The 21,461-nt window shown below is 36.1% G+C and overlaps 1 protein-coding gene across 1 annotated transcript; it reads right to left on the bottom strand.

Annotated features, from left to right (window-relative positions):
• Window positions 1-8,987: 8,987 nt before the first annotated feature.
• Window positions 8,988-11,122, bottom strand: LOC141302207 (E3 ubiquitin-protein ligase RNF19B-like). Its single transcript, XM_073832388.1, has 4 exons — window positions 11,056-11,122; window positions 10,051-10,154; window positions 9,824-9,973; window positions 8,988-9,428 (listed from the first exon to the last, which is right to left on the bottom strand). The coding sequence occupies exons 1-4, from the start codon at window positions 11,120-11,122 to the stop codon at window positions 8,988-8,990; spliced, it is 762 nt and encodes a 253-aa protein (XP_073688489.1).
• Between the last annotated feature and the right edge of the window lie 10,339 nt (window positions 11,123-21,461).

Raw genomic sequence — 21,461 nt, forward strand, 5'->3', positions numbered from 1 at the left:
AGGGGCCCTGCCTCACAGTCTCGTTGCCGGACCGGGGTGGGGTCAGAGCGTCTGTATGTTGTGTATGTGAGACGCTTACCGGCGCATGAGCCGATGGTGCGTGAGTAGTCTGTCTCGCCGTACTCTCGAACCGCCCATCGTCGCTTGCTGGCGAGGGGGGAGGACGGGTGAGGCGCAGGGGTGGCCTGCGCACTCCCCGCAGTCCCGCTTGGGGACCCAGAGATAGAGAAATTTGCTCTTTTGTCGAGTATTTGGGTACCACCGACCGTCAGGAAAAAACAAACAAAAGATTCTCCGCCCGGCCCTCCTCCGGGGGAGGGAGTGGTGCGGTCACCATCTCCCGAAGAGCAGCATCCTCCATCTCTGGGTCGCCCGTCTCAGGGTCTCTTGCTCTTACGCTTCCCACTGGTCTTTGTGGGGGCCTGGACGGGCTGGGCGGCTGCCCGGCGACCGGCTCCACGGCGCCGTTGTGAAGGCTGCTGCGGTGGCTGCTGTGGAGCGGAGGCGGAAGCCGGGGGCCGCCCTCGGCGACGAGCAGACTGGGGTGCCGCCGGCGGACGGGTGGAGGCAGCAGCTGTACGCCGGGGCAGGATGTGACTGATGGCCTCAGTCTGCTTCTTGGCTGCGGAAAACTGCTGGGCGAAGCTCTCCACAGCGTCGCCGAAGAGGCCGGTCTGGGACACCGGAGCGTCGAGGAACCTGGTCTTATCGCAGTCCCTCATATCAGCCAGACACAGCCAGAGATGGCGTTCCTGGACCACCATGGTGGACATGGCACGACCCAGAGACCGCGCGGTCACCTTCGTCGCACGTAGCGCGAGGTCCGTGGCGATACGAAGTTCACGAAGAACTTCTGGGTCGTGACCACCCTCGTACAGGTCTTTCAGTGCCTGGGCCTGATGCACCTGTAGCAACGCCATAGCGTGAAGGGCGGAACCAGCGGAGCCGCAGGCCGCATAGGCACTGCCGATCAGAGCCGACGAGTGCCTACAGGCCCGGGACGGGAGCGACGGATTGTTGCCCCGCCAAGTGGAAGCGGCGCCCGGACACAGTTGCATCGCAACCGCACGCTCCACCGGCAGGACTGCCGTGTATCCCCGCGCTGGTCCGCCATCGAGGGTGGTTAGGGAGGAAGTCCCACTCGAGCGGTTTCGGGCAGTAAAAGGTGCCGTCCACATGTTGTAAGCCCAGACACGTGAGGCAGTGTGCGTGGCCATCACCCGGCACCAGGAAACGGCCGCACCCAGAAATGCACGGGGAGAAAGGCATGTTGCCTCGTCTTTAAAAAGACGCTCAACCCGTGGAGCTCCTTTAGAAATTCACTCTTTTCAGAAATTGCTCTTATAGGAATTTGCTCTTTTAGTGCTGAGGCGCACAGGGGAGATGGCCGCAGCAACACAGAAGGTGGATGGTGAAGACCAGCTGTGTGCTTCCACTCGACACGGAAGACCACGCCGCTGAAGCGCCGTGCCGCCAACACAAAAGAGAAAAAAAGGAGGTAAGTGTGCTTCTTGGCTCGTTCCACAATAATGGTCCCGCTCCGAAGCGAAAGCTTGATGATGCATGCACCTGCTGCGTATTATATGCTCACGCTGTGATCAGCCGCAGCTGGCTGCAATCATGCATGCCAATATTCATTGGCTCGTTTGTATACACACGAAGTATATTGGTCTATCCAGGCGATATCCCAATTCGTCGGTCTCGACGAGACGTCGAAGAGACCGACTGATAGGGAACAATATACAACACACAACATTTAAAGAGTTTCTTTCTTTTTTACACACTGAATGGTGATACAAAATATATATCTCGTTTTTTTTTTTGTTTTTAGTATCCAAGCAAAAGAGAAAGACTCCCTGTTACAACTAGTGTAATTAAAATAAAACAGTGTCAAAAAAGCTTTCCTTATGCATTTTTTTTTTTTTTCTTATTTGGCAGATGCTGTGATGACCAACTTCCTGGGAGCAACAGAGTAAGACTTGAGGAATGCAGTTGGAATGCATTTTAAACAAGAATTAAAAACAATAATTTCATTGGTGGTTGTTTTGTTAAAATAAGTAAACCAATAAATGTTTTTTGTTTTTTTTGTTTTTTTTACGTTGTCATTTATCTGTAACGTTTTAACGTGAAGTGTGGCAACATGCTTTTGTTTTGCAATTGATTTATTTATTTTAAATATTTATGAGTTACTAAAAAAGTTACATTTATATTTTTATTTTATTGATAATCCATAATTTATGTCATAATATTTATATTTAAGTGTATTGTATTTATAATATTTTATTCTGCATTAAAATATAATGTTGTATTGCCTTAAAATTGTTTATTATTTGTTAAAACTGTATATTTAATTTGTTTGGATGGATTGCCATTTTGTTGTCTATTAGATGTATATATGTAGGCATTTATTAGCTGTCTATTTGATAACTATCTATTCTTGGGCTATGGTTAGACAACGATTCAATTTTCACTGACAGCCCACATTTTGTCTGGTTTTAACCTAGACATCCGGGCTGTGTTTGAACAGCTAATAGACGTCTTTTAAACACAAAATTGCTTGCTGGGTATCCTCCACTATAATGAGCAGCAATAAACTTATATTTCGGCTTCTGTGGATATTTTGATGAAAGTAACTCAAAAGTAGTGTAACACATTACAATTTAGAGACAGTAATATTGTAACATAACTAACTACTTTTAAAAGACAGTAACTAGTAATATATAATGTATTACAATTTGGAAGTAACTTGCCCAACACTGCAGGTCTGGCAGGGATTGTCAGTGGGGGGATTGAATAAGCAGTGCTCTCTTAGTTCAAAAATCACATTTAGTGTGGCAAAATTGAGTACACTATAGATGTTCTTGAGATTGTCTCAAGAAGTACTAAATAATTTTTAGCATACTAAGTGCAAAATTAGTGTGTGAAAATAGAGTAAGTATTGTTTAAGTACATTATGGAAGTGCACTCTTTTGTCCATCTGGGGTAGTTGGTGTTACACTGCGTTTGGTTATACACTGATTACATTACTTGACCACCATTGCAGCACCTTCACTGTCATTTTGCATTTTTTGGAAATAAAAATAATTTACTGCAGTTGGAAAATGTACGCTATATACAATTCTAAACTCAAAGCATCTGACAACAGGGTTACCAGGTCTATATGACATAATTAGCTCAATGGCCAGTCAAGAACAACCCAAAATAGCACACTGACCATATCCCAAATATCAAAACTTATATATGTCATTTCCATATCGAAAAACCCTATTTTACAGTCGTGCACATTGAACATAAACACAGCTTAAAGGGTTCCTTCCAGTAGCCTTCACCAAACCTAAAATACAGCACCGTTTTGTCATTGATAGTACGCAAAATATTTAAATACAGGCTTTCATTAAAATTTCATTTCTGCAATATTTCAAAACTTTAAACTCAGGGGTCTCCAGGCCTGATCTGACATTTAATTACACTTTTTTATAGCAAATTCTGGTGATCGGAGATGATGGTAGTGAAGTTATAACACTTACAGTAAGGTGTCATTTGTTAATAGTGAATATAATAACTAAGTTGAACTAACAGCAAACAATACATTTCTAACAGTATTTATTATTGTTGTTAATGTTAGTTATTTAAAATGGACCTTATTTTTTTTTTTCTAGTGAAAGGTGCTGCCTAAGTCACATTATAAATAAACACAAACAATAATAATTATATCTGGTATTCCTGCACAAGACTAATACAGTTTTGTATTAATACTAGCATACATGTTATTGTTTAATTTTAAAAATAAATTTGAAGTGTTTAGTTTCCAGGAGATGGCAGCAATGTGCTACTAATCCTTTTACTAAAACCTTTGCCTTTGTCCTGTTTTTCTTCTTCTTCTCTTATGAAGAAGCCTATGGCAGCCTGTGACATTAAACTAGTAAAAATACAATTACAGATTTAAAGATTTATATTTTTTACTAGTGGAAATGTAAATCGTAATATTAAAAATAGCCATTGTTACTAGTAAAAATCCAATTCCCAATATCAAGAATTAGTTTCTTAACTAGTGAAAACTGAATTGTTGATATCACGAATGCATATCCTGCAATTGGATAAAAGTCAAAACTCCTTGCCATAGGCAGAACCGATTAGTGTGATCACCTAGAGATGCATGCCAGTCATAAATCTGTCCGACTGTTGTTTGACTTGCTTTGATGTCATGCAGAGCTGTTGTAGGTTGTAGGCTACATAAAAAAAAAAAAAAGCTGTGGAATGTGAAGTGACTTAAGGACGCCATGACTTAAAAAACCATGATGTAGTCTTGTTCTCTGCTTATTGTCAGGATTGTGGTCTGTTTCCTCCCTGTGTTCCTATTGATTTAGCTTGTTCCTTTGTCTCCCCTTTGGTTCAGTCTTATTTGGTTTAGTCTTGCCCTTATTTTCATTATCCTGGATTGTAAACACCTGTCTTGTTTAGTGCCCACTCCCCTTTGAATATGTTTAAATAGTCCATTGTTCCTGTTTCCCTTGTCCGGTAATGAAGTTTCAACGTCGCACATGTGTGACACATATTTGTTTCTTATAAACAAATATCATATGTTTTGTGTGTATCCATGATTAAGTGAAGATTCAAAGGGCAGTTTCTGACTGAAACAATGTGATATATGACTGTTATAAATAATACATTTAAAACTCCAGTATAACAGTTTATTGTCACGTTTGAAGGAGATGAGAGATGGGTCCAAATGCAGGTGAAAAGGGTTTTTAATTAAACAAATAAACAAACCAAGACAAAAGGCCAACACGGCACAAAACTAATAACTAGAACACAAAATAACAAAACCGAGAACAAGATCAAAGGCCAGGGATATCATGAACACAAAAGTACATCAAAGACACAAGACAATGCAGACCTGAAAACGGAATGAAGAGTGAGTGTTCTTATACAGAGTCCAGATAGTGAACAGCTGTGAGTGAATCAGTGTTAATGACAAAGACAGGTGAATGCAATCAGGAAGTGCAGTGTAGGGAAGGGAAAACAGCGACCCCAAGTGGCTGAGGGAGGCCCCACAGCCCAGATCATGACATTTATAAATCAAACATTTATTTGAAATAAATCTAGTCATAATAATAATAATAATAATAATAATAATAATAATAATAATAATAATAATAGTGCTAAATGATTGTAGAAATTCTGTCTAAAATAAATAAATTGTGCCTATATATATATATATATATATATATATATATATATATATATATACTAATCCATATATATATTAGATAGATAGATAGATAGATAGATAGATAGATAGATAGATAGATAAGATATATTGTGCAATATACAGAGAATATTTAACCTTACACATTTTATACATATACATATCAAAAATTAAAATAATTCTAAATTGCAAGTTCCCATTCCAAAAGTTTATTTAAAAGTTATTCCCATTAGAAAAAATTGTGGTGTACTGCAGCATTGTTCTCCTATCCAATCTTGTGATATCTGATTACACACATATTTTATTGGAATGTTGTTTTATCAATTATGAATTTAAAACTTTAAAACATGAATCTTCAAATACTGTCTTACAAATAATTTGCTTACAGGAGACACAACCCTACCCCATGTCTATATTATGGTTAAAATAAGAGAATAATAAATTCAGCATTATCAACTGAATAGACAGGGCGATTTGAGGAGAGACAAACAATCATTCGGAAACTCTAAAGTAGGTCCTCCAAAGTGCTGCTTCGTAACACCGGCTACAGGACATCTTCAAAGGATTCTAAGAGAGATGGTATAAATAACAGAAGTTAACATGGAATAGAGAGCTATATTTGTCATTAATCTCCATTAAATTAAATATGACAATATAAATTTACAGGGTGTGAGTTTGACATTAATCTCGCGTCATAGAAGCATTCTGAGACTTAGCCGAACGCAATTGCTGAACAATTTGAGTTTGTGGTTAATAACTAGATTAATGCGCCATCAGCTGTTAAAAACTAAGCCCAAATCGATTCCAGAGAGAATCACGATGCATTCGGAATCGATTCATCAATCGCGATACATTCTGTGAAATAAATATTTTAGACAGAATTGAACTTAATTTTACTTCAAAGATCACATTACGCCATCATTTTAATATCACAGTAAATCAAACATTTTAATTAAAAATGTTAATCAGGATGACCATGCCAGTTTTAGCATAATTTCATAATTCAAGAATGATGATTTTCATTTTTAAAAGCAAATTAAAACAATAATAATATAAAATGAACCTATAGCCTTGAGAAAAGATGAAGAAATATCTACGCTTTGTAAAGCATTGTGTAGAAATCATACCTTTACCACCAGGCATCCGGAGCACGATGAAAAGGAGAGACAGTGGTTCAATATCGCACGATTGAAACGTTTGAACGTCTTCAAGCTCATTCTTATTAAAAATCACCCTCAGTCTGTTTATGTCTAGAAAATAAAACCAACATTCAGAGACAATAAATGGAATAATATGGATGGATAAAACATAGATTTTTCTATTTGTGTAATTGTGAATATTGTAAAAGAAGGATGAAACCTACCTTTTACTCCAGGGAACAAACTTAATGCTTTATTCTTTAGCTCTTCAATGCTGAGCTTGTAAAATTCTTCATTTGATGATGCCACGGGTAATATTTTAATTACATTTTTATTAATCCTGACGCGGACCTGAAAAGCCATACTGGTGTTCAGAAAACTTGACTGAAACGATTAAAAACTCGACTGCTCAAACAAGGAAATATAGAGCCTCATAAATAACTTTCTCTTTCACTTTTGGTAGCCATGAATATATAATAATCTAAGCGTTTTAGAATAAGACACAATATTGCTCACGTTTTTAGAGCAAACCGAATTACTAGCCTAGTCAATAGGATGAAGTGGGAATGTGAATAACGATGCATCCAAGTCCTCCTGGGAAGCTCGTACTTAGGACGTCAGGTGCGTTCAAGTCACTTTGGTCGGAAGAAAATGGCGATTTTGTAGAGGGTTTTTTTTTTTTTTTTTTTTTTTTACATGAGAATGTGCATCACTGTGTTTTTATTTTACATGAGAATGTGCATCACTGTGTTTTTCCTTTTCTTTATTGTTTTCAATTTATGAAGGTGATTTACATTTAACATTTAGTTAATCAATTTAGTCAACAAATTTAACATCAATACAGACGCTGCATGTCTATAGTCTATGGCTTTATATATATCTATCTATCTATCTATCTATCTATCTATGTGTATGTATGTATGTATGTGTGTATATATATATATATATATATATATATATATATATATATATATATATATATAACATGTTAAACTAAGCTACTTACAGATGTGTGCTGTGAATCATAATGTCCATAATACTTTGCTCTCCAATAGTTAAATTCTGTATTCTTGTTAAAAGCAAATGATGGATTAGTTAAGAAGTCATGAAAGGTTTATTTCTTTACAGAAAGGATGTCAAACTCAGTTTTGTTCCAACCCTGCTCCACCACACAAACTATGTTTTCTAATAAGCCTGAAGGACTTGATAGCTGGATCAGGTTTTTAATTAGGGTTGAATGTAGTTTGACTGCTTTTGGTGATGTGTGTCAAAGATGTTTTGTGTTGGTGAAGTTAAACATAGTTTATAAAATCCCTTTGCATATCCACAGTAAATATAATGCAGAGTAGCTATAGTTTAGTTAATCAATCAGTTGAAAATACTAAAAAGAAACTAATTTAATTCACATGCAGAGTGAAATAATGACACCTTTTGCACTAAGGTCTGGTTTCACAGACAGGGCTTAGACTAATCCAGGATTAGGCCATAGATCAATTAGGACAATTAAGTAATTTTTATAAACATGCTTAGAAAAAACATACATTAATGGTGTGATCTTGAGACAAAACAAAGGCACTGATATATCTTTAAGATCAGTCAGTGCAAGTTTATTTCAGTTGAAACAGCTTAGGCTTACATTTTAGTCTAGGACTAGGCTTAAGCCCTGTCTGTGAAACCAGAGGTAAGTCTCTTAAATAATTAGATTAAATTCAGGTTATCAGAGTTTTTATTGATGTTGGGGAAGAGCTTGTCAAAGGTGAAGAAGACTTTGGAAAATGTTTTACTTCTTTATTTTTCTCATGAAAATACATGCCTCTATACATTTCTGCATCACCAATATTACTACACATTTTTCAACAGTTTCAAAGTAAAATGTACAGAGAGTGGTGCTAAAACAAACATTCAGTACATGACTGTGGCACGTTTTTATTCATTTGGCATAGTTTTGCTGTGTTAAAAATGATCCATTTTCAAATCGTGCAGGGTCTTAAAATTGTTTTGAATGTATTTCATAATATTCTGCAAGTAACTGTTTTATTCATCAAAATAATACCTGTAAATCATACGTCATGTGAAAATGAATAAATGTTGTCAGAGTTTTACTGCCCCCAATTGGATATAAATGACTGAATACATACATGAATACAGTAAACAAAGGATGTTAATAACTGAGAAATAAAGACACAATGTATATTACATTTAGTGTATGCGTGGTAACTTTTTTAGTTGTAATTCAGCAGTTGTCCAGCAGGTGACATGAACTGACACCTAATTGTTATCCTATTAACTGAAAACATTTCCGAACAGATGGACACTAATTTCACCTTCAAATTAACTGCTATTCCTAGAGATTCACATACTTTTGCAACTCAGACATATTTAATGCTGGATCATTTTTCATAAAAAATAAACAACAAAGTATATATTTTTATCTCATTAGTTTGATTGGGGTCTCTTCGTCAATTTTCAGAACTTGTGTGAAAATCTGAGGGTATATATATATATATATATATATATATATATATATATATATGCAGAAATATAGATAATTACTTTAAGGGTTAGAAAATTCTGAAGGGTTCGCAAACTTTCAAACAGCACTGTGTGTGCTGTTAATATCAACTTTGTTGGACATGCTGTTAGATTGCAGAATCTATTTGCCTCGGTGCGAGACCAGCTGTGCATGGAATGAAATGTTTGGCGGTTTCTAAGCACTCTTGGGCAGGTTTTAAACAAATAAAGCAAAACTCCTTTTTACATTCACTACATGCCATAATTTTACATCCCTCATTGGTATGTTCTATCAGCACACTACAAAATATGCATGCACGAATCGATGGACACACAAAATCTTTAACTGATTTTAAAGAAATCAATGGACAGTCTCTCAGAAGTTCCTGATCACCACGTTTACATCCCACATTACCACATCGATCACCACGAGGTCGAGGTCCTTTCCACACTCGCACACACTGCCAGCAGAACTCATAGGTTCGTCCATTTTTTTCTGTGCAAACGGAACACTCCACACACAGATTAGAATCATCCAACCGATCAACATAGCTGCCACAACTGGGACACTGAATATGGAAATAGAAATGACAGAGATGCAAATTGTCAGAAAAAAAAAAAGAATCTCTCTAAATCTCTCTAACATCGAGTCACTATCAATGTCTGCCCTTTAAGAGCAGTAGGTAATATTGCAATCAGTGAGCTGGAAGCAAGTCCGTAGTGAATGGAGTTAACTCAACTTTCAATTTGCCTCACATTTAGTTTTGATAGCATGTAATAATAAGAGATAGAAATGTATATTTGTAATCATTTTTAATTCATTTGTAGCCTATGTGAAAAAGACTGTAATTTATTATGTGAATAGTTGACAGCGAACCTCTTGCGCACCATGTCTTTTCACTCTGCATTTAAACAGCAATAAACTGTTTTTTAGTTCTGTAATCAATGAGACATAGTTACATACATCCTTTAAGTCGAGGAACTTCTCAGCAGCATTTATACCAATCTTGTCCTCAAAAGTTAATTGTTCATCAATTGTAAGTTTAGCCAATTTTCGCACTTCATCATATGACCATTCTTCTTCACACAACGGACATCTGAATTCAGTGTTTCCCTGAAATGAAGTACCAGAGTTCAAGTTAGTCCTCACAGTATTAATGTAGTGTTAATATTCTGCACAGACATACTCACATCGTTCAGCTGAGCTCTGCAACAATCTGTCAGTGTCTGTGGATCTGTGATGTGACCACAAGATAACACAGCCCTCAAAACTTCAGGGTCATCGTCATATTCATCTGCAAAGTTTACACATCTTTGTCAACACTTTGTTACACTAAATTTGCCACATTCATCACGCACCCCACTTCAACAACAGTTACTGTAGGCCTAACTTAAAGTTTGTCATTATTTAAAAGACAGAGCGAGAAACATTTTCTGAAATACTCTTCTTCACAAACTAATTAAAGCATTCCATTATTTAATTTGACATTTTATTTACATTTATTGTTGAGGATAGGCTGTATTTGCATTACAACATAACATTAAATATATTCATTATTTAAAAAACAAAACAAAAAACAAAGCAGCCTAAATGCTGGGGTTGCACCAAAATCAAAAATAGGTCTAAATAAATGAATTAAAGAAAAACACTCTCTCGTCACAACCATACTATATTCACATGAATTCAAACATTTGGGCAAAAATAGTTACTATACTATCAGGAAAAACGGGCAAAGTGAAATACAGATATTTCTGATAAAACACATTAAATTATATTTAATTTTATAATGTAACCGTGCAACATCTTTTTTTTTCTCTGGAAGTCCATGTTAATTTGACAAATATGTAATACCTCTTGCTCAGACATACGGCACTTTTTACGATAAACTAGGCCTGCATGTCATTTAAAAACAGCATTTAACAAACAGATTTTTTTCTTGTCTGTTATAATATAAAGGAATGTCTACTTTTTGATTTAGCTAACTAAAAATAGACTATACAGACCGTTGCATTTTTTATTGCGTTAATATTAATTGTCTTATTAAGTGATTCAGTTACTTCTATTATTACTAGGCCAACATAATGATTACTAAGAAGTAGGTTGCTGCAGTGTCAATGTTTAACAAAACATTTAAAACGTTTACATTAGCAAAATCAGAAAGCCTTTAAGCATTTTGAATACTGCGAGAAACTTACCAAGACTGCTTGGATCTGATACTAATTTGATGTCTTTGTCGAATGGAGTGAATTTCTTTGTTGACATTTTAAGCAACAATGGTTTCTTACACTTCTGCTTTGTCAGTGTCAACTCTTCCTAGATGGTTTCTGTTCACTTGATTTATAAGTGAAAGGTCACGTGATTACATGGGCGTTACCCATTACTTTTGTCACACATGTCGTCACGGCAACAGACCGCCTCCTACACTGTCAGCTTCTGAGTGAAATATAAGTGTCATATGTGAGATAAGTATCATAGGGAATCCTTATTAGCGTTTTATTGTTGATCCACATCACTACAGTGAGAATCGGCATTTACACAGGTATGTACATTGTCGTCATTGCTATTTGGAAGTCTTCAACATAGTGTAATTATGATTATTTTTATGCATCTGCCATTGAAAGTTAGTGAGTACTCTAGGCAATTGGTAAGGAGGTGTTCTGTATCCATTATCAGTGAGACTTGCTCATATTCTGTTAACAGCACATGCAGACGTAGGCTATTTTACATTTTTTAACACGGATATAAGTCGCACATATTTATATTATGCGGGCCGCAGGAAAAATATTGTTTAAAAGCTGCGTATTCTGTTCAGTTGTTTGGGTGAAAGCTTGAAAATGTAGAATAATATGGTCTTTGTGTCAATGTTGTTTAAGTTTGTTTAGAAATTAAAAAATAAAATCATATCTCTGTGAAATGTAGTCCTACGGTGATTAGGCCTATATCTGTATACCTAGTTTCGACTAGGATTTACATGGTCGAATCAGAATTGTCTAGTCTTGCCGATAGTTGGATCATATGTTTGTTTGTGTAAAAACAGCCGACCGCATGTTGTTTATTATCAGAGTTTATGAAACTGATTTGCACTAGCCTAAATAAAGCCAAATAATCCACATTAAATGAAATCAACAGACACAAGAAGTATTCAGTTAAGCCCGTATGCATTAATGTTTAGCCTACTCGAAATTGACAAATATCCTGCTCATTTTTTTTTTTTTTTCACTTTTAAGTAGTCACAGCCTACTGAAACATAAAACTCCATGCGATCGCCTAATAGTTGTAGCCACAATTCACAAAGCCTACATATCCACTATTTTTATTCCGTCCGCTGCTCTTTCGAGTGTGTTATTCCCGGAACTTTGCAACATATGTGGAATATAGTTTTTATTTTTTTATTTACTTATTTTTTTTTTTGCAAATTCTTAATGGACAATAGCCTTAACTCTGTTTTCATCCGCCCAGGAGCAGTTGGTCCTAAATGGCCAAATTGATGCAATATCGGTAAAGTCCAATAGATGGCACTGTAGTGCGGTATACAACCCCTTCTCCCTGATTTACACAGTTGCTCTAACGCGGCCACTGCAGTCATGTTGGGGCTGGCGAACTTTCAACCCAAGATAAAAAGCCAAAATATACACCCTACAACGGTTATAAATAAGTTACTTGTGCCTGTAGACTTTCCAGTAGGAGAACAAATGCCAACATATGTTGGATGTGATCCTTTATGAGGAGGATTTGTTCAAACAAATCGAAATAGTTGCCTGCCATCGAGGCTGTAAATATAAGATAAGTAAGTCTGATTACAAACATCGATCGCATTTGGAAAGTGATTCCCACATTTATATGAAGGATGCAGGATATATGTCACTCCTGAAACTACTGCTGGACAGGGTTTTGGCTGTTGGTCTGTTAGCAGCACGTAAAGCCAGCAAATATCACTTAGTCACTAAAATGCTGTCACTCACTTCAATTTACAATCTCACAAGGTTCCATTGTAATCAATCGCAAATATAATGTCTTATTTGCATTGTGTCTATACGTGTGGCATTTAGTGAATCCTCACTGTCTCACCCTGTATCTATTTATATATTTGTTTATATCTTAATATTATTATACATTTTATTAACCATTTGCACACACAAGCATTACTCTCCTGAAAGACACAAGTTTACAAGCCACGTTTCCCTGCATTTTTCAGTAAATTTCTTGCATTTTTCTCCTTATGAACAGATAATTTTCATACACAAGACGAAATGAAACTTCTAGCTTTGACCAATTTCCATAAACAACTCAAAACATAGGCATTTCGAGTTTCTGCTAGTGATTCCTATAGAGAAAAAAAAACATTTCCTGCCCTCCATCTGCATTTCACACATAACCAGAACCACATGATTGCAAACAACCTATTGGCTATTTTAAAAAGTGGGCGGAGCTGTGTATGTCCCACCCTGTTTGTCTCTGCCAATAAACACAGCTCCCACTCCTCTCCCTTACACCTCTCTACTACACTATAGCACAATATTTTCTTTTCATAGAAACACCTCTCCCTGTCCCATAAAACAAGTTAAAATTTAGTTTTGTTTCTAGAGCACATTTTAACATGGAACAAAGCCGACCAAAGTGCTGGACAACAAACAATAATATATACAAAAGAAACTCAGTAAACAAATTAAAACTATCAAAACAAATACAACAAAGGGAAAAACAGTAAAACAGAACTAGATAAAAAAGTTTGTTAGCAAACTTTAAGTTGGCTTGAGAAAGCCTAGCCAGTAAGTTAAGTAGTTTTAAAAGCTTTTAGTTTAAAGAAAGTTTGAAGGTTTTCAGTTTGAAATAGTTTTAGTTTGATTGATAAAGTTTGAAGATAGATAGGCTAGATAGATATAAATAGTTTGAAAATAGATTTAGCATGACTAGCAAGTCACTATCACGATTTTAGCAAGTCGCTAGCATGATTTGAGCATGACTAGCAAATCGCTAGCACGATTTTAACATGACTAACAAGTCGCTAGCCCGATTTTAGCATGACTAGCAAAGTAACTAGCATTATTTTTGCATGACTAGCATGATTTTAACATGATTATCAAGTTACTAGCATGATTTTAACATGACTAGCAAAGTGACTAGCATGATTTTAGCATGACTAACATATCACTAGCATGATTTTAACATGATTAGCAAGTTACTAGCATAATTTTAACAAGATTTTAGCATGACTAGCATATCACTAGCATGATTTTAACATGACTAGCATGTTACTAACATGATTTTAACATGACTAGCATATCACTAGCATGATTTTAACATGATTAGCAAGTTACTAGCATGATTTTAGCAAGAGTTTAACATGACTAGCAAGTCCCTAGCATGATTTTAGCATGACTAGCAAGTCGCTAGCACAATTTTAACATGACTAACAAGTCGCTAGCCCGATTTTAGCATGACTAGCAAAGTAACTAGCATTATTTTAGCATGACTAGCATGCTTTTAACATGATTAGCAAGTTACTAGCATGATTTTAACATGACTAGCAAAGTGACTAACATGATTGTAGCATGACTAGCATGTCACTAGCATGACTTTAACATGATTAGCGTGTCACTAGCATGATTTTAGCATGACTAACATATCACTAGCATGATTTTAACATGATTAGCAAGTTACTAGCATGATTTTAGCATGACTAGCATGATTTTAACATGCCTTGCAAATTGACTAGCATGATTTTAGCATGACTAGCGAGTTACTAGCATGATTCTAGCATGACTAGCATATTGTTAGCATGATTTAGATAGATAGATAGATAGATAGATAGATAGAGTACATAGAAGGGGAGTTTGATTGAGTCTCAAAGGATTCTGGGAGTTTAAGTTCAAATTTTGACAGTTGGAATTTGAAAAGTCTTGGCTCATTTGAACATTCCGTCAATGTAAGTCTATGAGACTTTTTCCCCGGTTTTAATCGGGATTTTTAGGAAAACCGTAAGTCCGATCAGTTAGAAAAGATATAGCACACCTCGTGAGATCAGTCTGAAGATCTTTAGTGTCCAAAAATATTGCGGTCAGAAAAATAATAATAATAATAATAATAATAAGAAGAAGAAGTTTAAATAGGATTTCAGTCAAAGAGTATAGAAGTACCAAGAGGCGAAACTCAATGGAACACTCCATAGCAACAGATCCGCCATTGACATAACTGTGCTGCCACCATTTTGGACTGACACCTACACAAAACGCGGTAGAATAATACGAGCCAGTCGCGCTTGACCAACTTACAATGACTAGGGATGTTACGGTATCAAAACTTCACGGTACGGTAATACCTCGGTATGAGTGGCACGGTACGGTATTTATTGAATTATTTACAGGAAAAACAAAACTAATGAAGAGACTCGAAAAAAAGTGCCAGAAGTGTTTATTAAACAGTTTACATGAACACTGAACATATCAATGGCATACAAATTAGCCATCTATCAGTAAACTTTGAAACAGAAACTTCAGTCAAATCAGTTTAGCTGAATGAGTTGTCTGAATCTAGTTGTCTGCTTGAAATAAGATTTTTTTCTTACCCCATTGGCAGATTATTTAACTTGTTTTAAACAAAAACTCACTTAATTTTGACTTGTTTACTAAAAACAAGACAATAATTTTTACTTGTCTAGAAAATCCTTCTTGATTTAAGAATTTTTAGATATTTTGGCTGGAAACAAGACAAAATTCTAAGTAAGAAAAACATTTTTTTGCAGTGCAGTAGGCTCTCATGCCTTTCTTTCGCATTAAATTAAAAACAATCCTTTAAAGAACTTTTCTACCTGGACAAGTGCATCTATTATGTTGCCTAGTTTAGCCTCTTTAAAACTGCACCTTTCCTTATTTTAAACTTAGCCAAAAAGCCACGTGTTGACTGTGAAATTTATATGCATTTATGGTACATTTCCGTGTCAATCTATGTTCATTTTTACAGCGAACAATGCACTGTAACATTAATTCAGCGCATACAGCGCAGAAAAAAATAGACTCGGTACCGAAACGATCGCTGCACTGCTACAAAGGCACCGCTTCTAGGACGTACTGCCGGACAGCAACCGCGTGCAGTGTGAACGCTCTAATCCGTTAACATGGGTGCTGAAAAGAATACGTAACGCATACGCACTTCAGACGGAGCAGGTTCGACCATTTCCATCTCTTTTCCTTCGCTGCTACAGTCTGTGGCGACAACAGACCGCAAAGGATGATGGCCACGCCTGGGCTGATGGGAAATGTAGTTCCCGCTACCTCCCGTTCGCTCCATTCGCCTGAGCAAAATTTTCTCAGAAGACCTATTGTTTTATCCAGTCATGCGACCACGGTAGTATCGAAAAAATTTGTTATTGCGGTATGACGGTATTTACAATACCGTTACATCCCTAACAATGACCTATGTAAAGTTTGCATATATATGTATTTATATCTAAATTAAATATTATAGACAGGTCCCCTTCACCAATTGACTAGACTGTTTCAGACTGTTTCATACTGCTTACTGTTTACCAGGTAAACCGATACAATTACTGCAAACCCTTTACTTACCCATATCTATGTTCTATTGTATTTTTTTCCTTGTTAAGTTAAAAACGTAATGTAGTGAAATAACCAGATTCGATGTTTGGTAGTGATAGAGTCAGACACACTCAAATTTATTTATTCACAATGTAATTTTTTTTATTAAAAAATACATTTATAAAGAAATGGTACACATTCATAAAACACTGTTCAAATTTATCACAAAATATGAACACCTAGCAACCATTGTCTCAAGGACTCCAACTATTGTGAGGTCTCTGTAATTTGTCATGTATTAAGTGAACACTGAACTGAAAATAGTAATAGATCAAAATCAAATAAGCAACAGAGATCAAAACCACCACCGGCAATTTTGTTAGAAGAGATTAAGAGAGAGAATATTTTTGTACTGTATCAAGTGCACACATTTAACATTAACCGTAAATAGTAAGATAAATAAAGTGGAAGTGGTAGTAGAAGATCAAAACTATCAGCAGCATGTTAATGTCAAACAGTCCTGCTAACAATTTAATATGTACTGTAAAATCAATTCATAGTTAAAATATTTCCCCTTGTTATTATTATTACATTTGTGGATCACTTGGAAACCGGTGAAATGCAAAATCATGCCTGGTGGATTGATAATTGCTTACGTTTCAGCCACTTGCTCGCTCGCATCTTCCACACACTTTTTGCAGGTGTCAGTCCAACATGGCGGCAACGCCTCCGCAGCGCCATCTATAGACTGTTGCCCATATCAGTACAGAGTATCGCCTCTTGATACTTCTATACTCTTTGTTTCAGTAAGTTGGCTTTCTCAAGCCAACTTAATAAAATCATTAAAAAGTACACATGACATACTGTATAAAAAGCCAGAGAGAAAAGATGCGTTCTAAGATATGACTTAAACTCAGATAAAGTGGAAGCCATTCTAATGTGAGCTGGTAAGTTGTTAATTAATGTAAAATAAATGCTAAAAACATTGTTTTGTCTGTTGCATGGTCTCATATAGCCTACTATGAAAAATAAAGTTTAATAATGGCAATACAATGCATCCAGCACCTATAAACAGGTAGCCTGGATGAATCTGGGGCGGGGCCACAAATCCATGAGCAGTGATGGGAATAATGGCGCTATAAATAAACGGCGTTACTAACGGCGATACTTTTTTCAGTAACGAGTAATCAACGGAATTACTGTTTCCCCCGTTACAACGCCGTTACCGTTACTGACAATAAAATGCGCGTTACTATAACTGAGAACACTTGAAGCGGTTTTCATGCATGCAGCAGCTCTCTCTCAGCCGTCGGACCTCTCTTTCTCTGCGGTGTGAGTGTGTTTGTGTGTTCGGGGTGGGACACATAACCAGTGATGATGATTGGTGTGTCTGTAAACGTGGTGTAACTGAGAACACGATGATTGCCTTAGATTGAGTACATTTCCATTGTTTGCCAATCCGAGGAGAGTAAAGATGTTTACACACACACAAGCACATGTCATGCACGGTCAGTCGCACACACCAACATCCAGGAGTCACAACGATGGCAAGTCCATCAAGTTAGCGAGGTAGCTTTCGCAAACTGGAAGTATAAGCACTATTTTTCCCTTGCTGAGGTGAAAGGTAAAAATGTTTATGTAACGTGCAACTTAAAAAAGAGTCTCTTTGCATCGGTCTGTGCAATAAATAGCCATATTTAAAGTTTTAAACCATCTATTGTGCTTTATTGTTCCACTATAGTAATGATAATATTTAGAATAATATGTTGAATTTGATAGTTGTCTCTGACAACATTAAAATAGTGTAGATTAGTGTACAATGTTTTATATTTATCTTAATATGTAGTATCTTAATATGTATCTTAATATCTTAATCAATGTAGTTATATTAAATTAGATTTTTTTTTTAAGTAACGCAATAGTTACTTTGCCTGGGAATTAGTTACTTTTATAATGATGTAACTCAGTTACTAACTCAGTTACTATTTGTGAGAAGTAACTAGTAACTATATCTAATTACTTTTTTAAAGGTATGTGCCCAACACTGTCCATGAGTACAGTTTACAAACCCGTGCGCACGGATTATGATTTGTGGGTACGGATTCAAAATCCGAAGGTACGATTTACAAAATCTGAGCGCATGGATTGAAAATTTGTGGGTACGGTTTGTTAATCCATTGGCACGATTTATTAAACTGAGGGAACAGTTAAATAATTCCTTAGTATGGTTTATAAACTGAGGGGACGAATTGCAAAACCGTTGCCACAGATTGATTATTTTTCTACTGCAGGTGACGCTGCGGGCTCCGTATGTTTACACCCGCCTCAAGTGAAAACCTTCAGCGGCAGCAGAGAGCTTCCGGTGTACTAAAACGCACTTTGTTCCAAAAAACTTTAATTTTTCGATTTGGTTTTCTTGACTTTTTAATATCTGCATTTGAATGACGTGTAATGAAAACAAAATTGAAAATATGAATGAAATTTGTTTTTGTGTTCCCGAGAAAATGTACATTTTGCATAAATCAATAATTTATTCGTTTGTTTGTTTGTTTTGAAAACAAAAACAAGAAATACAATTATACGTAGGTACACGGACCGTATTCCGTAAACATCCAGTAAAAACACAGTTTTCATTTAAAAACAGATTACACATATTCAGATCAATCACTTACATTGGTTATTTCTTGTGGAGTCTGGAGGAATGGGTTTTTCATTGCCAACACTGCACCCTAGAATTCAGGCGCATATCCGTTGTTTTGTGAGCTTGTGTTTGCTTTTTATTTGCATTGTGTTGTGAGTTTATTTTTGCTTTTTTAATGTTGTTTGGCCCATTTGAGAAAGGAGGTTGAAATTGAGTTTCTTTCACTCTCCTCCCACTTTTTAAAGCCTAAGCAATGTTTAAATACCTTCATTTATGCAACAAAAATGCTTTTCTTAGTGAGTATTTTGGAATCTAAATTAAGTTCATTTTACTTTAAACATGAAAAATAATCCTAATGCAAATGGAAACAAGATTATTTTTTTTATACTCTGATGGCAGATAATATGCAAAATAAGAAAAATACACCTAAAAGAATAAATAAATACCTTATGTAATTCTTATGTAGAAAATGCCCCTTTATTTACAAACAATAATACTATTTTTAAATTATTGCACATATTTTTATCTTGCACACACCGTCAAAGTGACAAAAATGGCATGTCCATTTATACATAGGATTATTTAATTATTATATAGTATTAGGATTATTATATTTACTTAGTCTTTACCATACACAACTTGTTAACTTCAGTGATAAGCAGAAATCAGGAGGTCTCAGAGAACGCACCTACTGCTTCTTTCATTCCCGAGCCTTCAGTTTGTCGAATCCTGGCCGTATATTTATGCCCACAAAAGCCTCCTCACAATTTACTGGTCATAATGATTTCAGCAGTCTAAAATGAATCAAGAAACAATGTTTATTTTATTTGCCAGGTAAAAATGTATCATGCCAACAATGAGAGTCCAATTCAATTTCAATTTAGATAAATACATAACCTCAATGGAAAATGCATATTTGTCTATCAGAGAGACACACTGCAGCATGAGAGACTCCTGCATACAGTGGGGGTTATCTTGGCGAAAGAATCCCAAAGTGGTTTTCCGTCAGTTGCCTTAAATAGTCCAGACCAAAACAAACAAATCTTTCAATCAGTTGTAAAACATTGAGACCTTTTGTTTTGTCAGGAGGTTCTTGCAATTTGACCCTAAGGGGAGAACACACCCTTTGGCAGCAAATCCCAATTCTACAAAAGTTTTCAATCTTTCTTACAGTATATGTGACTGCTATGAAATTGAGACCATTTTACCAATCGCACAGAAACCATTAAAATGATACCAAACATGAAGTAGAAACAATATATTCACAAGACATAACATTGGATGGTCTTAGTGACTTTCAGCAAAAGCTTTTTTGTGAGAGTGGGAAGCAGGGGGAAGAGAAGGGGGTAGGTCAGGATGGGGTTGTTGGCTTTCTCTTTGAAGACCGATTCTCTTGATCAGTTTTCATTGTTTTATTGCCTGGCAGCTGTTTTGAGTTCCTGTGTTTTCCAATTTCCTGAGGAGATAATTTCCACTTCCTTACAATAGCTTTTGTGAAAGCTCTGTTGACTTTACCATATTTGCTACAGTACTCAACTTCAGCACATGCATGGGATAAATGTACAGATGTGTAACATCTCAAGCTGATTCAGTTTTTTTAATGGTTTCTAAAGCCTTAATTGTGTTTTAGAATAATTTTTGTTCCCTACCACAAAAATAAATGACTTAAAATTACAATGTTGAATAGGGGTTGAATAATTATGACAGCTGTGTTATTAAAAAAATCCTAGAACTCAAACAGATTGCATTATATATTGACATTGCCACTTTTAATATGCCAGTAAACTGTTGTTGATGCAATTTTTATAAAGTCCTGAAACTTCAGACAAGCTTTTATTTGTAAACTACTGCAGTCTCTGGGGGGTTGAATAATTTTGATTGCAACTGTATACAAGATTATTTAGAATTTTCTTTGCCATATCCAAGTGCATGCTGCATGTATTTATTGTAGCAGTAGCATTTTTAAATGTAGTTTTTAAAGAAAGTGTGCCTTACTCTAACGCTCTTTATGAGTGACATTTATTATTTTTTTATGGTGGATTTTCTTCTAATACTTGGTATTGTGGCCATCATCATTTCATCTGTAATTCATTATTTTGCAAGCCTTCTTGCTGTTGGCTAAATAGAAGTCCAATGCTAATTTCATTGCTCTAAGAAATGCAACTGTTTGGATTAGATAGTATTTAATTGTGAAAAGAGCATTAGGGAACTTTCACACCTGAATTATTTAGTTCGGTTGAATCAAACTAGAGTTCGGTTCGTTCGGGCAGGTGTGAATGCAGCAATCGCATTGAGTGCGCACCAAAAGCGGACTAAAAAAGCGTTCCGAGACCTCCTTGAAGAGGTAGTCTCGGTACGCTTTCAAACGAATACTGGAGCTGTTCGTTTGTGGTGAGAACATGAACCGAACTAGAACAGACCAAAC

This window comes from Garra rufa, chromosome 25 (genome assembly GCF_049309525.1).
Source record: "Garra rufa chromosome 25, GarRuf1.0, whole genome shotgun sequence".
NCBI lineage: Eukaryota > Metazoa > Chordata > Actinopteri > Cypriniformes > Cyprinidae > Garra > Garra rufa.